Source organism: Xyrauchen texanus, chromosome 34, assembly GCF_025860055.1.
Source record: "Xyrauchen texanus isolate HMW12.3.18 chromosome 34, RBS_HiC_50CHRs, whole genome shotgun sequence".
NCBI lineage: Eukaryota > Metazoa > Chordata > Actinopteri > Cypriniformes > Catostomidae > Xyrauchen > Xyrauchen texanus.
Window position 1 is genome coordinate 35,508,386 of NC_068309.1, and position 25,147 is coordinate 35,533,532.

Consider the following 25,147-nt stretch of genomic DNA (forward strand, 5'->3'; position numbering starts at 1 on the left):
TTCTTTGTAAAATCTTTAAAGAACATGAATAAATGGAAGTCAGTAAAACAACTGTACCCTTGATAACTGTCCCACTCATAGATGTCATATCAGACAGTTAAACCTTATACATAAAATAAAAAACATCAACTATTTAAAATGTTTATTTGGTTTACATTAAGTAAAAAAAAAAACAGTTAGTCTAAACTTGAAATACTATGGACAAAACAAGTATCACAAAAATTATGAGAAAAATAAAATAAAAAATGTCAACACATCTCCCACGTCATCCTTTTAACTTCCTCACAAATCGCAAAAAGACCCATTTGAGTTTCCAAAGTGCAATTCCTGCCAATGCCTACTGCATACACATATGAGAGAAACACAGATTAACAGTCACTTTCTACACAGTACATATTAACCCTCTGTTTCATCCCTCATAGTATAATGATCTTTCTCTCGCAAAAGTACAGCCACACCAGAACACATTCGGTTATCCTCTCTTAATTCACTCGGGTGCTTGCACACTTTTTAAAGTTGGGATGTTTGATAAAATAGGTTTATAAGCAACTAGGAGCTGATGACCATAGAGCAAAGTGAGCAAATGATTTTCGGTGCTCCCGGTATTGTCAACAAATCCGATTGGGCACCGATTTAACACTGATTTTAGTTTTCTGATCAACAAATGACAATGGACAATAAAAATGTCAAAATACAACGTAGATATTTTAAGTAACATACTGACTACACTTTCAAATGTAGAGTTAACAATAAACTTGTTTATCAAATCTATGCTTGAAACCAGTCAAACATGAATGTTAAAACATTTGACAATGATTGTAAAATATCGAAGCACCTTTTGCCAGCAGTATGAAAATTTGGGCAATACTGGCATAAAAAAAAAAAAAGACGATATTGTGGCTGCTCTGAGGTAATCCATTATTCTTATTTACAATTGTAGACGATTGGTACAGCAAACAAATGGGGTTGCTATTTTAGTGATAGTCATGAAGTGAACTTAAAATAGAAATGGGTGCCACTGTACTGTAAACCATAAGGTCATTTGTTCAGGTCAGTTTCTGCACAACTTTACTTTCCATAGTGCACAATTCTACACAAAATCTATGAAAAGTGCTAATTTAAAACTGAAGCAAAAATATAAGCAACATCTGGATAAAGAGCTTTGTAGTAGCACCAGAAAACAATTTCTTTAAAGACCAAGACATTTCTATGGCTTGCTATTAGTTATTAACACCAACGCTGTAAACTACAAGATTTGTAATGGAAAAATAGCAAGCGTTTAAGTCTTTAAAAAGGTTTCCAAGCTTTGGTTTTGCCATGTTAGCTCTAATTTGCCATTTGTAAGGTTTTGTAGTGTGTGTACTATAGAATCATACTCTATTTCTAATCTAGAATTTATATGTGGTGATATACACTGCACATAGACAACACGTTTTGCTTATTTGCATATACTACGCAAAAAGCGCTGCGCAATTTTCATATATTGAGGCAGCAAAAGATCGTTACTATATTGCTAGTCACCTTCAGCGATACATTTAAAAAAAAAGGTTTGATTAACATAAAAAGGGCAAGTAATGTATAAGATGTTTTTTTCAGATGTTAGCATTGAACATCACATGGTTTTCCCCAAAGGGAGTGTTACAAAAAAGTAAGCAACCTAATTATTATGGCCTGTTGAATTTACAAAGGATGGAATGTAATGTGAAAAATATCAAAACGGTACCATAAATAAAAGATGTTAAATAAGTTTTCAATTAAAGGCAGCTGTTTCAGTGTACCTAAGGTTTCTTGGACAGGTAATTTGAAGGGATCCAGCCCTCCAACACTGGCCCATCGCTCACATTTTTACAAAACCACCAGCCACTGTTACTCCGCTCCAGCACTTCGAAAACAGCGCCCTCTTTGAAGCCAGGTGTCTGCTCGTCTCCTTCGAAGTCTGCCACAGCTAAGAACAGCTCCTCTTTGGCCGGCTCCTTGATCAGGGGCGGGAGTTTATCTCTCGGAGGTCCAGGTTTTTCTGTTTTAATGAGGGGCTTTGGTGGCACAGGCACTTTTGGTTTGGGTTCCTCCTCCTTAGAGGCTGGTAGCGCGAAAGCTTTCGTTTTGGGTGGTGGGGGTCTGACTTGAACAGCTGGCTTGGCCTCCTGAAAGTCTTTTTGAGGAGCTTTGGTTTCTGTAGGACTGGCAGGCTCAACACCTTTCTTCGGTGGTGGAGGTCTTCGAGGAGCCACAGAAGGCCTTTGTGGTGGCTCCTTTGGTGCAGTTGAATGTGGTTTAGTCATTTCTGATGGGTCATGGCCATTTTGTTGCTTAGGGGGGCATTTTGGCTCTTCATTTGATTTGCCATTATTTAAGGTGTTGTTGGATGAGTCATTCTGTTGGCTAGGATCACTTGAGTTGCCACCAAACTCTGGAGGCTTAGATGGACGAAGCTTACTCCTCAGGTTTGTGATATCCAACTCGTTCTTAGCTGCTGGCTCTGGTTTTGCTGCAGGGGCAGGTTTTGGTCTGACAACTGGTTTCGGCTTTACGAACAGGGCTGGGCTGGGTGAATCAGGCTTTTCTTCATGCAAATCTGGCTTTGGCTTTGGAGGCTGCTTTGCTACAGGCTTGAGGTTAAACTTTTTCACCTCCTTGGCCAAAATTTTGTGGCCACACTCCAAGCCCATCTCATTGCGCAGGTGGAGTTGCTTGTTCTTTTCTTCTTTCTTAATCTCTTGGGGTTTTTCCGGTTTGAGAGGAGTGGCTTTTGGCGTCACCAATGGGAGAATAACCCCTGGAGCCGGTGGTTTGGGTGGGAGAGGTTTGGAAAGGTCTATTTTGGGTTTCTCCTCCAGTTCCAGGCTCTTGTTGATGGACTCTCTTCTGGGTGGCAAAGCTGGCTTCTCCTCAGATGTGGGTGAGGATGGAGGTGGGGGTAAATGCCCTGAGAGATGGGGACTGCTTTTGACTGCATTGGGCTTCCATTCTCTCAGCTTGGGACGGGTGGGAAAATCAGAGTTGGATGAAGGTTCATCTGGCAGGGGTTTAGACCAACTATCTACTGAGTTGGCATTAATATTGGAGGTTTCATCAAGCTTCAGCTGAGCCATCTCACCAGGAAGGGGGGCCAAAAAGTTAGGCCTAGAGGCATTGCTAGTCTTCTTATACTTATCAATGAATGTGACTGGAGCCCAGCCTTCCTTGTCATCTATCTGAATGTACCACCAACCACTGGAGTTCTTCTCAATGACCTGGAAGTATCAGAGGTAAATGTAGAAATGCATGTGGAACAGCTGGACATATTCATCGGAGAACTTGCCAGTATTGAATTAAGTGTTGTCTCCTTTTGTACTCACCTCAACTTTCACTCCTGACTGGAAGCTAATGCCATCGGGAATGGTTGTTTGAAAGTCAGCTATGGTGTAGTACTCCTCCTCTACTTGTGGAGGAACTGGCGGTTTAGGCAGGTTCACTCCTCGTGGCTGTTCAAGGAGTTAGGGAGACAAATGAGACAGAAAAAAAAAAATATCTGAATTTTATGCAAAGTTGGCATTAGTGTTGCAAACTGTCCAATATTAGCCTGAAAGCCCATATTTTAGCCCAAATAAATATCCTGAAGTATGTGGGACATCTATTGTCCCATATTTGATTTGTCCAGGATTGGCGGTGAAACACTAAGGGGAATCCCATCCCGTATTGAAGTACGCAGAAAATTGGCAACCCTAGTTATGTCGAAAACAGAAGAACAAACACTTGATACATTCATACAACTAGTTTCAATCTTACTATTGAAAGATCCCGGCGTGGTGGAGGTCTTTGTCTCGCCCCTGCTTCTGTAAAAGTGAAACGGACAGAGTTCAGAAAGACTAAATTGCATTCTCAAAAAATAAGTTGAGGCAATTCTAATATTATTGTTTTCCCCTATTTAAATAAAATGGATCAATACCATTTTCACGATGCCTTTGTGTTACCGGCATTTTACACTGCAGTTTTAAGGTACAGCTTCTTATCCTTTAACTATTTGATACAGTGAAGGAAAAAAGTATTTATCAGCAGGGATCATTGTATGTTTGCCCACAACAAACAAATGATCAGTCTATAATTTTAATGGTAGGTTAATTTGAACAGTGGGAGACACAATAACAAAAACAAAAATACAGAAAAAACACATATCAAAAATGTTATAAATTGAATTGCATTTTAATGAGGGGAAATAAGTATTCAACCCCTCTGCAAAACATGACTTTAGTATTTGGTGGCAAAACCCTTGTTGGCAATCACAGAGGTCAGACGTTTCTTGTAGTTGGCCACCAGGTTTGCACACATCTCAGGAGGGATTTTGTCCCACTCCTCTTTGCAGATCTTCTCCAAGTCATTAAGAATTCGAGGCTGACGTTTGGCAACTCAAACCTTCAGCTCCCTCCACAGATTTTCTATGGGATTAAGGTCTGGAAACTGGCTAGGCCACTCCAGGACCTTAATGTGCTTCTTGAGCCACTCCTTTGTTGCCTTGGCCGTGTGTTTGGGGTCATTGTCATGCTGGAATACCCATCCACGACCCATTTTCAATGCCCTGGCTGAGGGAAGGAGGTTCTCACCCAAGATTTGACAGTACATGGCCCTGTCCATCGTCCCTTTGATGCAGTGAAGTTGTCCTGTCCTCTTAGCAGAAAAACACCCCCAAAGCATAATGTTTCCACCTCCATGTTTGACAGTGGGGATGGTGCTCTTGGGGCATAGGCAGCATTCCTCCTCCTCCAAACACGGCGAGTTGAGTTGATGCCAAAGAGCTCGATTTTGGTCTCATCTGACCACAACACTTTCACCCAGTTCTCCTCTGAATCATTCAGATGTTCATTGGCAAACTTCAGACGAGCCTGTACATTTGCTTTCTTGACCAGGGGGACCTTGCGGGCGCTGCAGGATTTCAGTCCTTCACGGCGTAGTGTGTTACCAAATGTTTTGACTATGGTCCCAGCTGCCTTGAGATCATTGACAAGATCCTCCCGTGTAATTCTGGGCTGATTCCTCACCGTTCTCATGATCATTGCAACTCCATGTGGTGAGAGCTTTCATGGAGCCCCAGACCGAGGGAGATTGACAGTTCTTTTGTGTTTCTTCCATTAGCGAATAATCGCACCAACTGTTGTCACCTTCACACCAAGCTGATTGGCGATGGTCTTGTAGCCCACTCCAGCCTTGTGTTGATCTACAATCTTGTCCCTGACATCCTTGGACAGCTCTTTGGTCTTGGCCATGGTGGAGAGTTTGGAATCTGATTGATTGATTGCTTCTGTGAACAGGTCTTTTATACAGGTAACAAACTGAGATTATGAGCACTCCCTTTAAGAGTGTGCTCCTAATCTCAGCTCGTTACCTGTATAAAAGACACCTGGGAGCCAGAAATCTCTGATTGAGAGGGGGTCGAATACTTATTTCCCTCATTAAAATGCAATTCAATTTATAATATTTTTGACATGCGTTTTTCAGGATTTTTTGGTTGTTGTTCTGTCTCTCACTGTTCAAATTAACCTACCATTAAAATTACAGACTGATCCTTTGTTTGTCAGTGGGCAAACATACAAAATCAGCAGGGGATCAAATATTTTTTTCCCTCACTGTATATTATATACTGTATATGCATAGCCTGATTGAGGAGGCTTTGGAAATCTTTAGTACCTTAAAGGTTTAGTTCACCCAAAAATGAAAATTATCGCATAATTTACTCACCCTCAAGCCATACTAGGTGTATATGACTTTTCTTCTTTCAGCCAAACGTGAGTTATATAAAAGATTATCCTGGCTCTTCCAAGCTTTAGAATGGGAGTTTATGGTACCTTAGATTTTGAAGCCCAAAAAAGCGCATCAATCCATCAAAAAAGTAATCATACGGCTCCAGGGGGTTAATAAAGGCCTTCTGAAGTGATGTGGGCATTTTTGTATGACAAATATCCATATTTATAACTTTATCAACTATAATCACTGGCTTCCGGTAATGGCCGTCCGCACTTTCACAAGAGATTCAAGTTCCGGCGTATGATGTAGGCGTAGCGTAAGCTCCGTTGAGAAGTGACAAACATTTTTGTAGATTTTGCAGTGTGTGCTGCAAACAGTTCTGCATGAAAATGCGATTGGACTCTCCTGAATGAGCTTGACAAGCGGAGGCATCTCCGTGTAGCTGTCTGATGCCCCTTTCCCTATCCCAAAATGAATGGGGATCTTACGGTTACCACATCCAATGTATAATTGCCTTTACATGCTACTAATAGAGTTTTTCATTCTATGAGCCTGCTTAAAACCTGGATCGTATCTGCCTGCACATGACATTTCATCTGTACTTACTGGTTTCAAAGTTCAGATTAATTGTTACGTAGAGAATTGGAATCAAATTGAATCACTGTCAGAGTGAATCGTCCCAACCCTAGTATTCATAGGTTCAATTAGTATTTTTTTTTTCCCCCATAAGAAACCTTTTTTTTAGGTGTACTTACTGCGCTTGCTGTCGGAGAATGGTGAAAATCGGTCCCGCTGATTGTCCTTGTTTTCCTTGCTGGCATTCTGCTGTTTGCCAGCCACATCTAGATCATTAGTGCTGGCGTGAACTGGAGCACCAGCCGCCATCTTCTGACTGAGAATGTCAGCCTTCTTCAGATAGGATGCTGGGGCCCACCCCTCTTTTTCCTGGTACCTGGGAGGGGATGGAGTCAACTCTTAGTCTGAGAAGAGACTATTTTTAGGTCTTTTTTTCTGGGGACATTTGTGTGTGTTTTTACCTGATCTTCCACCAGCCTTCTAAGTTTTTCTGAATGACCTCAACAGTCATGCCTCTCTCCAAATCGATTTCATCTTGATCACGGGCAGAGTATGGATAGATTGCGGTGTACTTTTCCTCTGGAGACATGAAAGAATGTGTTTACTTTTAGTTCATAAAAAAATCCAACCACTACAGACCATGTACCCTATATATGTTTTATTTGTTCAGTTTCAAAATTTATATAAAGCCTCTATATTGCTATTTATTTTCTGAATAAAATAATTTATATGCTTATTTATATGGGGGGTCTGGCCAGAGACTTAATAGGGTGAAGATGATAATATACAAAATCACAATCTAAACGCATTACATGACACAACCAGGTTAGGTTGTTTAAATGTGTTTTATTTCTATTCATAGCAGTTCAACGATGGGAACAATGTTTAAACATTTTCTTATTCCTCCTTATTCCTTTTCAGGTTTTTGAATCCAATACTCGTTTCATATCTGCGTACTGCAAAATGACCTTAAACATTTTGAATGCACCAGGGTTGACCAAAAAACTTTTTGAAAGAGAAATTGGGTTTATCTTAAATGATTTCAAATCCAAATACAGGTGCTCTTGAGCAAAAACATTCTGCCTGACATTCAAAAATGAGAGGATGACCTGGAGCTGAGAACCTTCATGTAAATGACTTGTTTTAAAGCACAAGGAAGAAAAATGTTCTGGAAGAGGACATTTCTGAAAGGGTTGGACACAAAGATGACAGTAGGAAGTGGAAAAAGCACAGCTGTTTAAGCAATTTATTAATGATCTGATTTGATAGTATAATATGAATTGGTATTAATTTGGCAATTACTTAAATTACGGTCTATTTATCATTCAAACATATTTGATATCTACAGAAGACATTTTTGGGTGCTCTAATAAAGGAATGTTTCAGTTTCAATATAAGTTAAGCTTAATCAACATCATTTGTGGTATAATGCTGATTACCAAAAAAATGAATTTAGACTTGTCACTCTTTAAAAAAAACTTACAAATAAATCTAAACTCTGGGTTCCAGCAAGGCATTTACAATAGAAGTGAATGGGGCCAATCCATCAACGTTGACATACTCACCATTTCAAAACTATGTCCAAAAAACGTAAACAATATGCGTTTTAACATAATTTTAGTGTGATAAAATCACTTGCGAACCTTTTCTGTGTAAAGTTATATCCAATTTTGCAACTTTGTTGTCATAACGCTGTAATCCCACAAAAGTGAATTTAAACAACTGTACCGGTAAAATAATACACAAGTTTTAACAGAAGAATGAATGCAAGTGCTTTTATAAAATCACAAGTTTCACATTTCTACCTTTTTAAGCCCCATTAGACGGTTTTCCACTATCGGGCCAGTGCAAGCCTGGGCTATCAGCCGGGGCCATTAGCCTCGAACCTCGAGCTGCAAGACCAAAATCTATCTGCATTCCCATCATCGGGACAATAACTTTGCAGCGTTGACCAAAAACCAGCCCATAACCCGGCAACATCAAACACCCTGCCCGTTTTACAAGCAAGACTGAAACTCAAAATCAGGTATCATGTAATCTAGAATACAGAGTTTATATTAAATGTCAACCGCATGATAGTTTAGTATTGACAACTCATTAGGGACACCCTGGCAGTTACAGTTGATGTCTCAACTAACAGCAGGACGATGTCCCAGCACACAGTCTATGAAAGTTCACTCAATCATGGAAAGTATATTCTTTAGGTCCACTTAGTACAAATCCGATAAAACGACTGATGGACAATGCCCATACACCCCCCACCCCAGCCCCAAATCCCACCTCAATCCCTGGTTGGCCTTATTTGGCCCAAGGGTAATCGGTGGGCTAAAGGCCATTGACCGTTGACCCAGAGAAAGCCCCATGGTGGCCCGATGAAGCCCCAAAAGTGACAATTGGAAAGCAACTGGCCATAGTACGCACTAGCACGCCCTCATTTGGCCCGATAGTGGAAATGCGGCTATTCAGTTCCATTGTAAGTGCCTCACTGTAACCTAGAAAAGGAATGATAAGTCAAAATATTTTTAGCATGGTGTCCTAGGTTGTGGGCATTACTAAGCAGATACTTACTGGCCAAAATCAAAACAGCCCACCCCTAAGTCTAGTATATTCTGTTCTTTAGATATGGCTCAGGTCCCTCATTAGGGCAAGGTTTATTAAAGTGTTACAAAGTGAAGTCACTGAGACAGAGTGTGACTGCTGTGTGCACTAACTAGTAGCCCCTAAGAAACATGCAAAAAAAATTCTCAATTATCAATGTGATAATGCACCGTGAACATAGGCTATATAAAAGGACAATTAGCCTATAGTCCACGTATGTGGTCATTGTGTTTAACAGCGTGTGCATTGCAAGTTTTAATGGTTTACTTGACAGCCTAGAGTCTCCTGAACAGAGATCAGTCGGTTTAAGTGAAATTAAATAATGCATAGCCTATAACGAAGCCAAAAAACAAATGTGGACGAGGGGTCTCTGAAGGACTCTACAAATTATTTATCCTGCTAAGACTTTCAGTACTGCATTCTTACCCTCGAGGTGGAGCAAATAAAAGTTGTACATAGAACAGATTGTAGGTGACACTATATCCTGCTCTTACCATTTATGATTGCTTTGTTTAAATTGTGATTGTGTTTGATTGATTGTTAATATTGACATGTTTTCATGACAAAACATGCATCATTCAAAATCATTTATAGGGTTCAGAAAAGCAAAGTTCTTAGGAAAGAAAGTGGGTGACAAAAGGCAAATTGTTGTGAACAAAGATGTAAGCTAAGAAAAAGTAAAAGGAAGGAAATTAACAAAACATACAAGCCATTCATTTACACAATGTTCCTATTCATTGATTCATGCTATGGTCATGCATGTTGTCTGTACCATTGCATACAGAAGGACACACATGCTGAGGGTGGGGAAATCATTGTCACAAACAGAGAGATAAAGTGGTTTCCTCTCCACCTTGGCCAAAGCCTGTGCTGAACAGATCCCCTAATGTACGCCGGCGACCGACGTGCCTCGGCAGTGACCAGAACTTCCGGCACACTCCAGCAGAGAGCAAGCACACACATGAGAGAACCTTGATTTCACCTCTATTTACACTAGATAGGCTAGGTTACCAAACATCTAATTTTTGCCATGTAGGGCAGAACTGAAGATACATTTTCATCACTTCACGAAGACATGTTGTCTAAGTGAAAGAGTGGACTCAACAGTGTGCATGCAGTTAAAGGGATAGTTCACCCAAAACTGAAAGTTCTGTCATCGTCACCCGTAGACTTTATTTCTTTTGTGGAACACACAAGGAGATGTTGGGCAGAAAGTTATCTTCAGTCATTATTCACTTTCAGTGACTGGACAAATGATGCCATGAATGTGAATGGTGACAAACTAAAATCTACTATCAAGAAAGTCATACAGGGCGATGACAGAACAACATAGGGTGAGACATTCATGGCTTTTGTGTTCATTTTGGGGTGAACTATCCCTTCTAATTAACTCTTCTTCACTTGTATCATTGCCATTTTAAAATGTAAGGCACTTTCTCCAAAATGTATTTCCTTTAAAGGTGAAATTTGTCATTTCTGCACCACTAGCAGCAACAAACGGAATTGCAAAAAAAGGACTATTTGTAAATTTTCTTAGTGTGAGTGAAGCTTGCCCAGGCAAGAAACTGGACAGCACTAGGTGGTTTCCAAAGGCATGTTTTGTAGCACATTACTATGATGTTGTTAGGAGGTTCTGGGTGGTTGATAGGGCTTGCAGCCCTTTTTCCCTATCCTCAAATGGTCAGACAAACAGGTAGTCCCACCCTATACTCCACTGGTTGAGCCAGACATTGACTGATGTCAGACCGTGGAACTTACCAATGGTTTACTTATCTTGCCTGTGCATATTAAACAGGAAGAGGAGAAAGTATTCTGACATCCAACAGTTACACATTTCACCTTTAAGGGAGTCTAGTTTTATTCTGCATGGGCTCCATTACATTAGCTTGCTCTGTGATGAGAAAGGTTTGATGAAAAGAGTGTTACCTTCTTCTCCTGGCATTGAGAAATCATCGGGGTCATCCTGAGCTTCAAGACATGTGGCAGGTACCCAACCCTGAGCGTCATCTGAACTAACAAACCACCAACCTGTTGAGCAAATCCAACCTTACTTAACACTCCAGAACTGGCTTAACATAAATCAAGAGTTCGTGGCAAATTCGCCACTGATTGTTTTCACATGCATGTAAGCTTTGTGGCAAATTGTCTATTGTTACAAAGGTTTCTGCAGGTTCACCACTAGTGGTGAAGAGCTGTAAACGTCTGGCAAACATTTGTGGCGAATGCACAAGCTCATTTGCATGTAAAAATAATGTGTGGCAAGATTGCAGCTAGTTTGCCAGAACTCTAGATTTGTTTATAAGGGTGCAATAATATGCTTTTTTCAGGCATTAAGACTTGTACAACTGATAAACTAAACAATATTGAGTCTGTTTAACCAAGTTGGGGAAAATTCTGAATTTAACCATTTAAACAAGAGAAAAGAATAATTGTCAACACAAAAAGGAGTCATTTGAAAGCTTAAGAGCTCTACTTTCCAATGCATGCTAGCATTCTAACCAAAATTGTGCACAACACAACAGAAGTGTTCTGTTTTGATCATTTATATACATGTATTTTTAAAAAGGACTACATATTATTGGAATTAGTAAAAACATCAACCTTATCTTTGTCATATGTTGTTGGAAAGCCCTCAAACAGTAGAATACAACCAGCTCATGTGTTTTACTCCCAGACAAAAATGAAGTGAGTAATAGCCATGTATACAGTTGAAGTCAGAAGTTTACAAGCACTTAAATTGTCACATTTAAACACATTTTTTAACAACCCCACAGATTTCATATATTATCTACTTTGTTCATGACATGAGTAATTTTTCCAGCGATTGTTTACAGAAAGATTGTTTCACTTTTAATCTGACTATTGTCTGGAGTGGTGATGGCGTAGTGGTCATTGTAAGTCGCTTTCGATAAAAGCGTCTGCCAAATGCATAAATGTAAATGTAATCACAATTCCATTGGGTCAGAAGTTTACATACCCTAAGTGTGTCTTTAAGCAGCTTGGAAAATTCCCGAAAATTATGTGAAGCCTTTATACAATTAGCCAATTAGCTTCTGAGAGAAGGTGTACCTGTGGATGTATTTTAAGGCCTACCTTCAAACTCAGTGCTTCTTTGCTTGATATCATGGGAAAATGAAAAGAAATCAGAAAAGGCCTCAGAAAAAACTTGGGAGCAATTTACAAATGCCTGAAAGTACCACGTTCATCTGTATTAACAATAGTACGCAAGTATAAACACCATGGGACCTCACAGCCATCATACTGCTCAGGAAGGAGATGCATTCTGTCTCCTAGAGATTAAAGTAGTTTGGTATGAAAAGTGCAAATCAATCCCAGAACAACAGCAAAGGACCTTATGAAGATGCTGGAGGAAACAGGTAGACAAGTATCTATATCCACAGTAAAACGAGTCCTACATCAACATAACCTGAAAGGTTGCTCAGCAAGGAAGAAGCCACTGCCTCACAACCACCATAAAAAAACTACAGTTTGCATGTGCACATGTGGACAAAGATCTTACTTTTTGGAGAAATGTCCTCTGGTCTGATGAAACAAAAATTTAACTGTTTGGCCATAATGACCATCGTTATATTTGAAAGGAAAAGGTGAAAGCAACCGTGAAGCATCATGGTTTGCGGGTGCTGGCTGCAGGAGGGACTGGTGCATTTCACAAAATAGATGGCATCAAGAGGAAGGAATATTATGTGGATATATTAAAACAACGTGCCAAGACATCAGCCAGGAAGTTTAAGCTTGGTTGCAGATGGGTCTTCCAAATGGACAATGACATGACCAAGCATACCTCCAAAGTTGTGGCAAAATAGCTTAAGAACAACAAAGTTAAGGTATTGAAGTGGCCATCACAAAGCCCTGGCCTAAATCCGATAGAAAACTTGTGGGTAGAACTGAAAAAGCTTGTACGAGCAAGGAGGCCTACAAACCTGATTCAGTTACACCAGTTCTGTTTGGACGAATGGGCCAAAATTCCAGCAACTTATTGTGAGAAGCTTGTGGAAGGCTACCAAAAATGTTTGATCCAAGTTAAACAATTTAAAGGCAATAATACCAAATACTAACAAAGTGTATGTAAACTTCTAACACACTGGGAATGTGATGAAAAATTAAAGCTGAAATAAATAATTCTTTCTACTATAATTCTGATATCACACATCCTTAAAATAAACTAGTGATCCTAACTGACCTAAGACAGGGAATATTTTCTACGATTAAATGTCAGGAATTGTGAAAAGCTGAGTTTAAATGTATTTGGCTAAGGCGTATGTAAACTTCTGACTTCAACTGTATGTCTTTGACAATTATGTTGGTGTTGCTTACATGCCACATTTTCTCTTATAACTTTACGAAAAATAAACGGAACATACAATATCACATATCATTAATTAGAAGAGATGATTATCTTTCAAACGAGCCCACACACAAGGTATGCATAGATCATTAGATAATCCACACGAAACACCATGTTACATATGGCCATCAGGAGATGGCACTGTTAAATTACAGACTCAGTGATGACTCGAATGGCACAGAATGAAACTCAATCTGTCAAATCTCATTCCTAAAATCATGTCTGCATGCTATAGATACTTTTAGTCATTGTTGTGTTTGTATGTGTAATTAGTTCTTATGTACAATTAATGTTTTATTTGTTTGGAGAGACTTTTGGACACTATGATAAAATATTTTTGTTATGCTCTAACTTTTGATTGCTTTGTCTCATCAACACAAATTTCTTCTCAGATACAGTTGACATGCTTGGGAACAAAACAAAAACAGTTTTTCGGAGCCACCTTATGTACACCCAGAGATATATAATGTCAAAATGATTTTTCAGCAGTTTCTAAGGCTGGGAGTCTCAGCTGAAGGATTAATGATTAAACATCATTAAAAAAATGAAAAGTTTTCTTTACAATGACCCAATTGAATATAACCATATTATTAGCAAGATTTGACTGTAGGACCAAGAATACAGCACATACTTTACTGTTTTGATTTATAGAAAGGCATGTAGTTTGTTGCATTGGGCTGTCCATGGAGTAAAATATATGTCTTCACTTATTTGGGAAAAATGTTAATGGTTTAATAATATACGCTAATGTTTCTGGAAATATTCCATGTATTGTGTGTATGATAACTTGTTTATAGGTCATTCATACTGAACAATAAAATGTAAAACTACACGTACGCAGTTATAAGTTATGAAATTCTTTGGATTTCAAACAAAGTATCATACCAGACTCGTTCTTCTCAATGACCTCCACCACTTGCCCCACGTACAGGCTGACCTCAGAGCTCTCCTGCTTCTCATAGTCTGTGACGGCCACATACTGATCCAACATCAGCGGGTCGCCCAAGGACGAGTCTCCTCCTAGAGGGAATGAGTGAACAGGTATCAACAACTCTCCTGATGTTCCACCACAAGATAAGAAAGAAGCAAACGTGATTGGAAAAGATCGAAGCAGGAAAACAAGCCAAAACTGGACTTTTAGTGCAGGGAATCTTGCGAGGAAGCGAACCCACGCCAAATCAACATCGCTGCAGCAAATATGGAAATGGAGTGGAATTATTATTTAATGCATGATTTTTTTAGGGCTTTCTAGACTGAAACATTTTAGTTTACTTTACAAAGAACATTCATTAGAACCTAAACAATACAACTGATGGTATAAACAGCACCAGAGCAGCACGTAAATATTAGTTTAATGATTTATATTAAAACACTGAAGCAGTCACTGATTGTGTTCCAGATTCATTTCTTTGCTTGTGTCTGTGAATGATTTCATGAGGTTACCTCAAAAACACATATATTTACATTTCAAATATGTTTTTGCAGAAAGGTGGAGATAATAAGTACATGATTGATGAAATTGCTCCATATGTTTGGAACATTACAAGGTATATTTCAGCCAAAAATGAATATTTTGTCATCATTTATGAACTTTTTCATTGAACACTGATGAAATCATTCTCATATAAAAGTAGTTGTTCTACTGAATTCAGCTAAAAAGCCACAAAGACGTTGTCTGAAGCCTTTAGGACCCTGAATGACTGAATACATTAGAGACATGATTATACAGTTTTTAAAGCCCTGATGTGAACATCTTAATCACAAGGTTGAAGAGAGCACAACAAAGGCCAGTAACATACTTTACACAAGTACGCATGATCAGATGCGAGCGCTTGGCCAACACTTTGCCAACGTGCAGTCCGGTTGAACACGTATAATGTGCGTTCTTGTATTAATGTGGTGGTTTAAATAATGTAGACTGATGGCTTCAGCAGAAGCATATATCATCAATTAAAAAACCTCGGAGCTCATGGAAGAGCTGTCTCTAAATGTTTATTAGCTATCGCTAATAATGAATTACCCTATTGATTTTATTTGTATTTATTTCCAGAACCAGACTGTTGTGCTTTGTAGAAGCAAACAGTTCACACTAATGTCCACTGGCAATATTGAGACTGCAACACGTACTTGCTTTGCATTATGAATTGCTGTGGTCTGACACATTTTGGAACCCCAGATGCATTTAAACATAATAGTGGCCAATTTGTCCCTAAAAACAACTGGCAAAACTATTTGAGGAAAAAAAAAATCAATAAACTTGTTTTCCCATTGATTTATTATTTTTCTCACCCCACTGCATTTAAGCACACATCTCACTAAATTTAATTAAAGTTCTCTAAAAATAAGACTTCTCTCATCATTAACTCACCCTCATGCCAAGATGTGTATGACTTTATTTCTTCTGCAGAACAGAAATAAAGATTTTTAGAATATCTCAGCTTTGTAGGTCTTAATGTAAGTGAATGTTGTCCAGAACTTTGAAGCCCCAAAAAGCACATAAAGGTAGCAAAGTAGTAATTCAAACGACTTGAGTGCTTTAAAATATGTCTTCTGAAGTGATGCAGTCATTTTGGCTGAGAAACAGGTGAAAATTAAAATACTTTTTTACTCTAAATCTCCACTTTAACTTTCCCTTTTAGAATGTGAAAGTAAAAATGGAGATTTATAGAAGAAAATGACTTAAATATTGATCCGTTTCTCACCCAAAGTGATTGCATCACTTCAGAAGACATTTTAAAGCACTCGAGTTGTATGGATTCATTTTATGCTGTCTTTATGTGTCTTTTCTGGTCACCATTCACTTGCCTTGTATGAAACTACAGATCTGAGATATTCCTCTAAATCTTTATTTGTGTTGAGCAGAAGAGAGAAAGTCATACACATCTGGGATGGTATGAGGGTGAGTAAATGATGAGAGAATTCTTATTTTTGGGTGAACTATGCCTTAAAAGTCTTATGTCTTCTCAAGTAAATGCATCTTGTTTTAAGGATATTGAAATATGTTTTACTGCAAAACCAAGACCAAAATAAATCAATAAATAATCTAGTGTAGGCGCTGCTCTCTTTTTCCTTATGAAAACAAATATTCATTGCTACCGCAAAACCTTTTGACATTCAATCACGTGTGGAATATGAATTAAAGACATACAATTCAACTGAATTACAACTTGTAAAAATGCTCATTTTTGATATCTGGAAATGTATTTCAGATGCCAGTCAATGTAAGAGTAATTAAAGATATCTTAATGACGTTCTTACTCATTCCACAGATGTCAAAAAACAGCATTTGTATGAGTTGTAATTCCATAGTTGATATCAGGACTGGACATTTGCACTAGTAACAATGTAATTATTGATATGAATATATCAATCATTTTTACTAGTAAGAATTGCATTGCTAATGTGCATTTGGAATTTCAACAACTAAGAAAGAAGTTCTAGAAACCTATAATTGTATTTTAAACAGGAGTCAATGAAAGATCATTGTGCAATTCTACTAGTAAAAATGCAGTTACGGATATCAAAATTAATTCCATTGCTGATTTCAAGTATTAGCATTTTAACTAGTGAAAACTGGACTATAGATATCAATAATTCATATCCTGCACATGATTAAATGTCGAAAGCACTTGCGATACACCCTATGACTATTATCATTATTAGTACATACTCATTTTCTGAACTAACGATCTGCTCAATAGTCCTTCTGTAAACCACCACCACCACCACAATGCCATGCACACCACACAAGTGAGCACCAAGCTTTGCCCTTGCCCATCTAGGGAACACCCTCCTAAGGAAGGGGCCACATGTCGAGGGCTCAAACACATAAAGCATGGCTAAGCAAGTTTCTGTTACTACCTCTCTTTAGGAAAGAAGTCGCTCGCTCCACAATGCCTGATGAGGGAACATGAATGAGAGCACGAGTGAAGAGGTGGAGGTGGAAAAGGAAAAGTCAACACAAGAAAGGGTGCAAGATATACGCAAGTTTCTTAAATGAATGAAAAATTGACTTGGAAGAACACTTGATGAGTTTATGAAGTGCCTGGCCACCAGATGGCACTCTAACCACAGACAAACTTTATTACGACTGAATCGAAGAAAGTTCTGTCATTATTTACTCACCTATATGTTTCAAACCTGTACCACTTTCTTTCATCCATCAGACGCCATTAACTTTCATCGCATCTTTCATTTTCTATTAAATGAAAGTGATTTGTGACTAAGGCTGATGGATGAAAGAAAGTTTACAGGTTTGGGATAACATGAGGATGAGTAAATGATGGGTGAACATTCCTTTAAATACCCTGACCAACTTACCCTTTACACTTTCACAAAAAATAAATACAAATAAAATAAATGTCTTACCTGACTTCTTCTTTCCAGTGGGTTCCCTATAAACAAAGACATACACATTAGGTATTAATATTCTTAATAATAAGAATCCATTGGACATCAGGCAAAGCTTTTATTTTGAAATAAAAAAAAGCATTCATGCAGTTATTCTACAGGGTGTTCTACATAATATCTCAAACTTTTTTTGTCGAAGACTTTTGTCTATGATTTCAATCATTATAACAACACATGACTGAAACCCAGAAACCCTTTTTGACCAATGAATTTTTTTTTTTTAATTATTCAAACTAATTCACAAATGAATCATCAGACCGATTTGTGAACAGTTTGACCTTATCATTAACCCAAAGAATAACCCGCTCACAAATCACACAGTGTTACACTACACAAGTGCAAAATCTTGCAGAGATATTTTAGTGCAGAGGAAAACTAGAAAAACGTACATTCACCATGGAAATTCACAGAATTTTTATAGTACATTAAAGATTTAGCAACTTTCCATTACTTTTCCAGGTCTGGAAATCACATGGTCCATACAATGCATATGAATGGTGACTAGAACTTTGAAGCTCCAAAAAGCACATAAAGGCATCTTAAAAGTAATCCATACGACTCCAGTTGTTTAATCCATGTCTTCAGGAGTGATATAAGTGTGGGTGAGAAACAGATCAATATTTCAGTCCTTTTTTACTATACATTTTCTTTCCTGCCCAGTAGGTGGCTCTTAAGAGAGAAGAGGATTGAAAGTGGAGATTTATAGTAAAAAATAAAGTACTTAATCCTCCTCCTTTTGACAAATAAATAAATAAAATGTAATAAAAATGCATTTCTTTATCGGAGCATTACAAGACTTTTCATCCATTTGCCATCTGAACAGGAAAAAAAATTAAAATAAAATTGGGCTCGATTCGATCTTAGTCTTAGTCGTAAAAAAAGAAAAAAGCAACACCTTTGGTATTTGTGGTCAAAATTGGGGAAGTGAAAATGGGAAATGGGAAAGACAAAAAAAAAAAAAAAACATAAAAAAAATAAATACAAAAAAAACATAAAACAGACATAAATTGCAGGGTGAGACTCTAAAACATCCTCAGTGCAAAACATATAAACCCACTCACACACAAAAATCAACTGGTGATTTTTACAGTTGTCAAAAAAAAAACAATACATCAGTCACAATGCTAAACACACACTCAGAAATGAAGGGTCGAGACGACAACACAATGCTGAACACACACACACACACACACACACACACACACACACACACACACACACACACACACACAGAACCAGGGCATCAATAAGTGGAGCTCTTCTGCCATGTTTTGGTCATTGTTGGCATTACAAGTCATCTGTTGTTTTATAGCTGATGAAATCAATCTGACACACACACACACACACACACACACACACACTTGCAAAATAAAATTTTCCTATAGGAAGTTGGAAATTGCAAAATGTTTACTCCGATTCTTCTGTTTTATACACAAATTTTTGCTAATTGATTTTTGCAGTTCATGTCTGTTTCTTGATGTTCATTTTCTTGACATTATTGTGCATTTACTTCGAGTTATTACATTTGAATTTTTGAAATAAATGATTGGTAGAAAAATGCTTATTCTGTATTCTTCACTTTGTAACATCATGGTCAGGTTTGATGACAAGCATAATGGTATTAACTGCAAAGACTGACACTTCAAATCCATTTTAAAATACTAAACTTTGATAAATAATAATTGATAACGTCTTGTGATAAAATATAAATTAGGATACAACAGTCATCAGACTAAACAGTAGGGGTCTACAGCCATCTACTGGCTATTACTGGAATTACATTGTTTTCAAGTCATGTTATTTATATTCTGTTCACCAGATGCAGCAATCTGCCACCAATTTATGTCACATTCTCATATTTTCTTCATGTTTCAACTTATACTGTAGAAGTCCAGTTTATTTTTCCCAAAGTGTGCTTATTTGTATATGCAATGTAATGGTAAAATGTAGACAATTACATGTAAATAAGATAAAAATAACATAAAATCCCAAAAGAAATGCATCATTTTATTGTTCTTACTTCAGGGAAAAACAATGGTATCATCGTTATCATAAAAAAAAAAAAGCACTACATACAAAGCTTCCAGCCAAAAATGACAGTGAATACCAAAAGGAAGGTAACATTTTTGAATACTATAGGAGGTTTAAATATTGATCTGTTTCTCACCCACACCCATCACATCGCTTCTGAAGATATGTGTTAAACCACTGGAGTCGTACGCTTACTTGTATGCAACCGTTATCTGCTTTTTGGAACTTCAAAGTTCTGGTCACCATTCACTTGCATTGTATGGACCTACAGAGCTGAGGTATTCTTCTAAAAATCTTCATTTGTTTTCAGCAGAAGAAAGTAAGTCATACACATCTGGGATGGCATGAGGGTGAGTAAATTATAAGGGAAAGCCCACCCCAGCATCCCCCTAGATTCAGCCCTGTGCTCTAAGCTGGTTTGGTGCTTGTCTAGCTGGTGGATCTGTACAGCCATGTTGTTTACCAGCAAAACTAAAATGGTGAAGCAGGTTGACCATTAGCTTTTTCTGGGAATGCTAGTCAACCAAGAAAGTTTGCTGGTTTAAGCTAATCAAAGAACATTGTTTGAACACTAGGTGGTGGTGACCCCCTATGTTGTTGTTTTTTTCAGCAAGGTTTAAGGTGATTTGGGGCATCCTGCCCAAAGGACAGCTTGTACAATGCGTGAAAATGCAGTTTAGCGTCATCCACAGCATGTCACAGCTATGTGAAACAGCGATGGCCAGCTTTCCTTCCTGAATTCGTGGAACATTCGGCACAAGTCATGCTGACAATCAGCCTGTTAACTTCTGAGATGGAGTGACCATCTGTTTGTCATCTACTATCTGATCTCTAAACTTTATCACATAAAACAATATACTAGAATTGAGTCCATGACCAAGGCCTGCCCTAAAGTGCTAACGTTTTATGGTAGAGTGTGATAGAGGAGTAGCAGGGTGTATTGTAGGCCTACTGTATAGTGCATATTATGAAGAGAGCAAACTTCAACATACTCTTTAGGTGGGTTTAGGTCTTCAGGACGAGTCTCAAAGAACAAACGAACCTCCTCACAATGAGAAATGTACACTGGCAGCTGGATCAGGGCCTGAGAGAGAAATATACACGGTTACTCAGTCTTGATTGTGGCATGTAATAAGTCACACATTCAGGAATGTGAATGGTCAATAAGGTTTGACAATCATCAGTTCACATTCGTATGCTTAATAGCTTTTAAATTCAGGAAGTGACAGAACAAACCAACAGAATTTTGATTTAGAATTGTTTGCCGTAAAATACATTTCATTCAAAATACAGAAATATATATATAAAGCATCCCAATCCTTTAGATGAGCACATATGTGGATGTGTGTTTGCACACACACATACACATGAAGATTTTTAGAAGAGTATCTCAGCTCTGTTGGTCCATAGTGAATGTGGCCAGAACTTTGAAGCTCCAAAAAGAACATAAATGTAGCATAAAAGTAATCCATATGACTCCAGTGGTTAAATCCATGTCTTCAGAAGTGATATGATAGATCGATGAGAAGCAGATCAATATTTAAATTATTTTTTACTATAAATGTAATTTCAAACAGCCCTCCTATGCATGTTCACGAGTTCCCCTTCTGTCGCTCTCTCCACGTTGTGTCGGAGAAGCGACACTAGGGGTCTCTCTTGAGCGCCGATATCCACCTCTGATCTATGAAAAAAGGCCAATGAGAGTTGGCAGCCGGTATTTGCATGTCCCGCCCCCGGACATACGGGTATTTAAGCAGCGCAAATACGGGAGTTCATTCAGAAAATTTCTTCAGAGCAGATGGTCTGATTGCAGTCTGCTGCAAGAATACACACCACTTTAAACGTTCCTGTTTCCTCTGACGATCTGCATGCTGTTGGATCTTGACGGCGCACAACAGCGGCTTTCTCCTTCACATTGCACGGCATGCATTGTTGCCCCTGAGCGCTTTGACAGCGCAGACACACACACACATTGTGTATTTAAAAGAGTAAATTAATATTAAAAGAGTAATTTCTCTAAAAGAGCAAAACACAGCGGCGTTGTACGTCCTTTTCAGGACGTGTCTTTTTCAAGATGCCCTTCCGCCCCTGTGTTGTTCCTGGATGCGGTAGTGCTAGGGACGGCCACAGGCGCTGTCTCGTGTGTTTGGGCCGCGATCACACCGAGGCGGCGTTTGTGGATGGCTCATGTTCTCACTGCGAGAACATGACCATGACCACGTTGCGGTCGCGGCTTGCTTTCAACAGAGAGCAAGCCACCCCAGCTGCACCCCGCATTGCTCCTTCTTCCCACGGGATTGAGGACGATGTGGTTGGCGCTGGGGGCGATTTGGGGGCGGCAGCGGGTGCAGTTTCGCCGGGTAGCCCCCCGCGAACCTCCCGTTCCCCGACACGCTCTCGGGTCCCCGTCTACGCTCGCGGCGATAGCGGCTCGCCTCACGGCCCGGCTGTCTATCCTCCCGAGCCCAAAGCAGATGAGCTCGCCGCTGCATCGAAGAGTGTGATGTCTGATGCCGAGGACTCCCCTAGACTGTCGCCTTCGGGCCAGCAGGCCCAGGCTGAGGCCGATGCTCAGATTTCTGACATGCTTTCCCGGGCCGCCGTGAGCGTGGGGTTGGATTGGAACCCTCCATCCTCCCCACAGCCTTCACGGTTGGATGACTGGTTCCTGGGGACAGCGCGCCATTCGCGGCCTCGCATCCCCCCGGTCCCGTTTTTCCCGGAGGTGCATGACGAGCTGACGTCTACGTGGAGAGCCCCGCTCTCCGCTCGTCTAGGTGCCACCCGCTCCACTCTCACCACCCTCGACGGCGGAGAGCACCACGGATACGGGGCGATTCCCCAGGTCGATAGGGCAGTTGCGTACCATCTATGCCCCGGTAGCCCTACCTCCTGGTGTGGCCGCCCCGTACTCCCATCCAAGCCCTGTAGGACAACATCCTCGCTCAACACGAAGGCCTACAGTGTGGCTGGACGCGCTGCCTCCGTCCTGCATGCCATGGCCCTCCTGCAAGTCCACCAGGCCAAAGCACTCAGAAGCATGCACGGGAGTGGACCTGATTCTGATGTGCTGCAGGAACTGCGCTCAGCGACCGACCTCGCCCTGAGAGCGACGAAGGCCACAGCGCAGGCACTCGGACAGGCGATGGCCACCCTAATGGTCCAGGAACGCCAACTCTGGCTCAATCTGGTCGAGATGCGTGAGGCTGACAAGAACCGCTTCCTGGACGCACCTGTCTCCCAGACTGGCCTTTTCGGCGACACCGTCGAGGACTTCGCCCAACAGTTCTCCGCGGTGAAGAAGCAGACGGAGGCCATCTCTCACATCATGCCCCGCCGCACACCTGCTGCTACGGGCCCTGCCCCGTCTGCTCGCCGAGGGCGTCCCCCTGCGGCGAAGAAACCAGCTCCTGCTCCGCCCCAACCCGCGCCCAGCTCTCAGCCCCAGCGTCGAGCACCCCGCAGGCGGCGTACGCCCCCTGTCTCACAAACCCCCTCTAGGACCCGGAAGGCTCCCAAGCGTTCCTGAGACAGTCGACCCACAGCCGAAGACATTAGCTCCGGAGGTGGTAAGACCGCTCCGTCCCCCGGTGGAGGGCCGGGTGGAGAATCCTTTGTTTTTTCATTTGCCACACCCCCTGACGGGGGCTGTGGTACCCACATTCTCAATAAAAGAGCTATTTCCTTTGCTTCTGGGTCACCTGGCCTCGCAAATGCCGTTCTCACGGCAATGTGCTTTCAGATTACGACAGTCTCGGTACACCGGACGCGGCGATCCCGCCTTCCGCCTGCCCACAACTGTGCCCCGGCCGGCCGGTTCAGACTCAGAAGCATGCACGGGGTCCAGAGGATGCCAACATCAGACCTCCTCCTCAGTCATGAACCCGCCCCCTGCCGGGCGCGCGGAGCAAGGTAAGTGCTTTGAGTCTATTCTCAGCACCTCAGCCTCAGGCCGCAACAAAGCCGCCCGACGCTGCATTACCTGTTCCGCCCCTCTGCGAGGCCCCAGCGGGTACGTCCAAAATACTCGTCCCTTTGGTGCCCCTAGCGCAGAGCTGGGAAGCGTGGCTTTCGCTTACCAACGCATCACGCTGGCTGCACCGGACCATTCGACTCGGTTACGCAATTCAGTTTGCCCGGCTCCCGCCCCCCGTCAGGGGCGTCCACTTTTCCGCAGTATACGGCGAGCATGCCAGTTCCCTGCGCACGGAAATCGCGACCCTCTTAGCCAAGGGCGCGGTAGAGCCCGTCCCTCCAACCAAAATGAGGAAGGGTTTCTACAGCCCTTACTTCATTGTACCCAGGAAAGGCGGCGGCTTACGACCAATCCTGGACCTGCGAGTTTTCAATCGGGCCTTGTTAAAACTCCCGTTCAAGATGCTCACGAATATTCTGGCTGGTGTTCAGCATCTAGATTGGTTCACAGCGGTAGACCTGAAGGACGCGTACTTCCACGTCTCAATTCTGCCACAACACCGACCCTTCTGACGGTCCACGTTCGATGGCCAGGCGTTTCAGTACAAAGTCCTCCCCTTCGGCCTGTCTCTGTCCCCTCGCGTCTTCACGAAGGTTGCAGAGGCGGCCCTTGCCCCGCTACGAGTAGCCGGCATCCACATTCTCAACTACCTCGACGACTGGCTCATCCTAGCACACTCTCGAGAGTTACTATGCGCACACAGAGACCAGGTGCTCCGGCACCTCAGCCGCTCGGGGCTTCAGGTCAACTGGGAAAAGAGCAAGCTCACTCCGGTTCAGAGCATCTCTTTCTCGGGTTGGAGTTAGATTCAGTCTCAATGACAGCACGTCTCACGAGCGAGCGTGCTCAGTCGGTGCTGGACTGCCTCGCTTCCTTCGAGCCAGGCACAGTGGTCCCTCTAAAACGTTTCCAGAGGCTCCTGGGGCATATGGCGTCCTCCGCGGCCGTCGCGCCGCTGGGGTTGATGCATATGAGACCACTCCAGCACTGGCTCCAGACTCGAGTCCCGAGACAAGCATGGCACCACGGCACGCATCGGGTAAGGATCACCCCCGCCTGCCTCAAAACACTCCGACCCTGGACAGACCTCTGCTTTTTACGGACAGGAGTGCCCCTGCAGCAGGTGTCCCGACGCGTTCTGGTCACAACCGACGCCTCCCGGTCCGGGTGGGGTGCCGTGTGCAGCGGGCACGCAGCAGCGGGCCGTTGGAAAGGGCCCCCGCTGCGTTGGCACATCAACTGCCTGGAGTTGCTGACCGTCCTTCTTGCTCTCAGGAAGTTCCTCCCGTTAGCTCGGGACAAACACGTCCTCGTGAGACTCATGTCGCTGCGTGCCACTCACATCCCCGGCAAGCTCAACGTCGTAGCGGACACGCTACCACGACAACGCCTGCCCGGCAGGGAGTGGAGGCTTCACCCCCAGTCGATCCAGCTGATTTGGGAACGGTTTGGCAAGGCCCAGGTAGACCTGT

General features: G+C 41.5%; 1 protein-coding gene across 4 annotated transcripts in view; it reads right to left on the reverse strand.

The window, feature by feature from the left end:
* Window positions 1-128: 128 nt before the first annotated feature.
* Window positions 129-25,147, reverse strand: part of sh3pxd2b (SH3 and PX domains 2B) — a 61,825-nt gene continuing 36,806 nt past the window's right edge. Inside the window, exons 5-15 of one of the 4 annotated variants that reach the window (XM_052103771.1) lie at window positions 20,692-20,783; window positions 17,627-17,652; window positions 17,120-17,155; window positions 14,144-14,278; window positions 10,818-10,920; window positions 9,746-9,831; window positions 6,756-6,873; window positions 6,474-6,670; window positions 3,769-3,815; window positions 3,339-3,464; window positions 129-3,233 (exon numbers count right to left, since the gene is read on the reverse strand). In XM_052103771.1, coding sequence (XP_051959731.1) covers window positions 1,779-3,233; window positions 3,339-3,464; window positions 3,769-3,815; window positions 6,474-6,670; window positions 6,756-6,873; window positions 9,746-9,831; window positions 10,818-10,920; window positions 14,144-14,278; window positions 17,120-17,155; window positions 17,627-17,652; window positions 20,692-20,783 — 2,421 coding nt within the window. In that variant the 3' untranslated portion in view covers window positions 129-1,778. The remainder of the gene's footprint in view (window positions 3,234-3,338; window positions 3,465-3,768; window positions 3,816-6,473; window positions 6,671-6,755; window positions 6,874-9,745; window positions 9,832-10,817; window positions 10,921-14,143; window positions 14,279-17,119; window positions 17,156-17,626; window positions 17,653-20,691; window positions 20,784-25,147) is intronic. The other 3 variants (XM_052103773.1, XM_052103774.1, XM_052103775.1) reach the window with 3 other exon arrangements.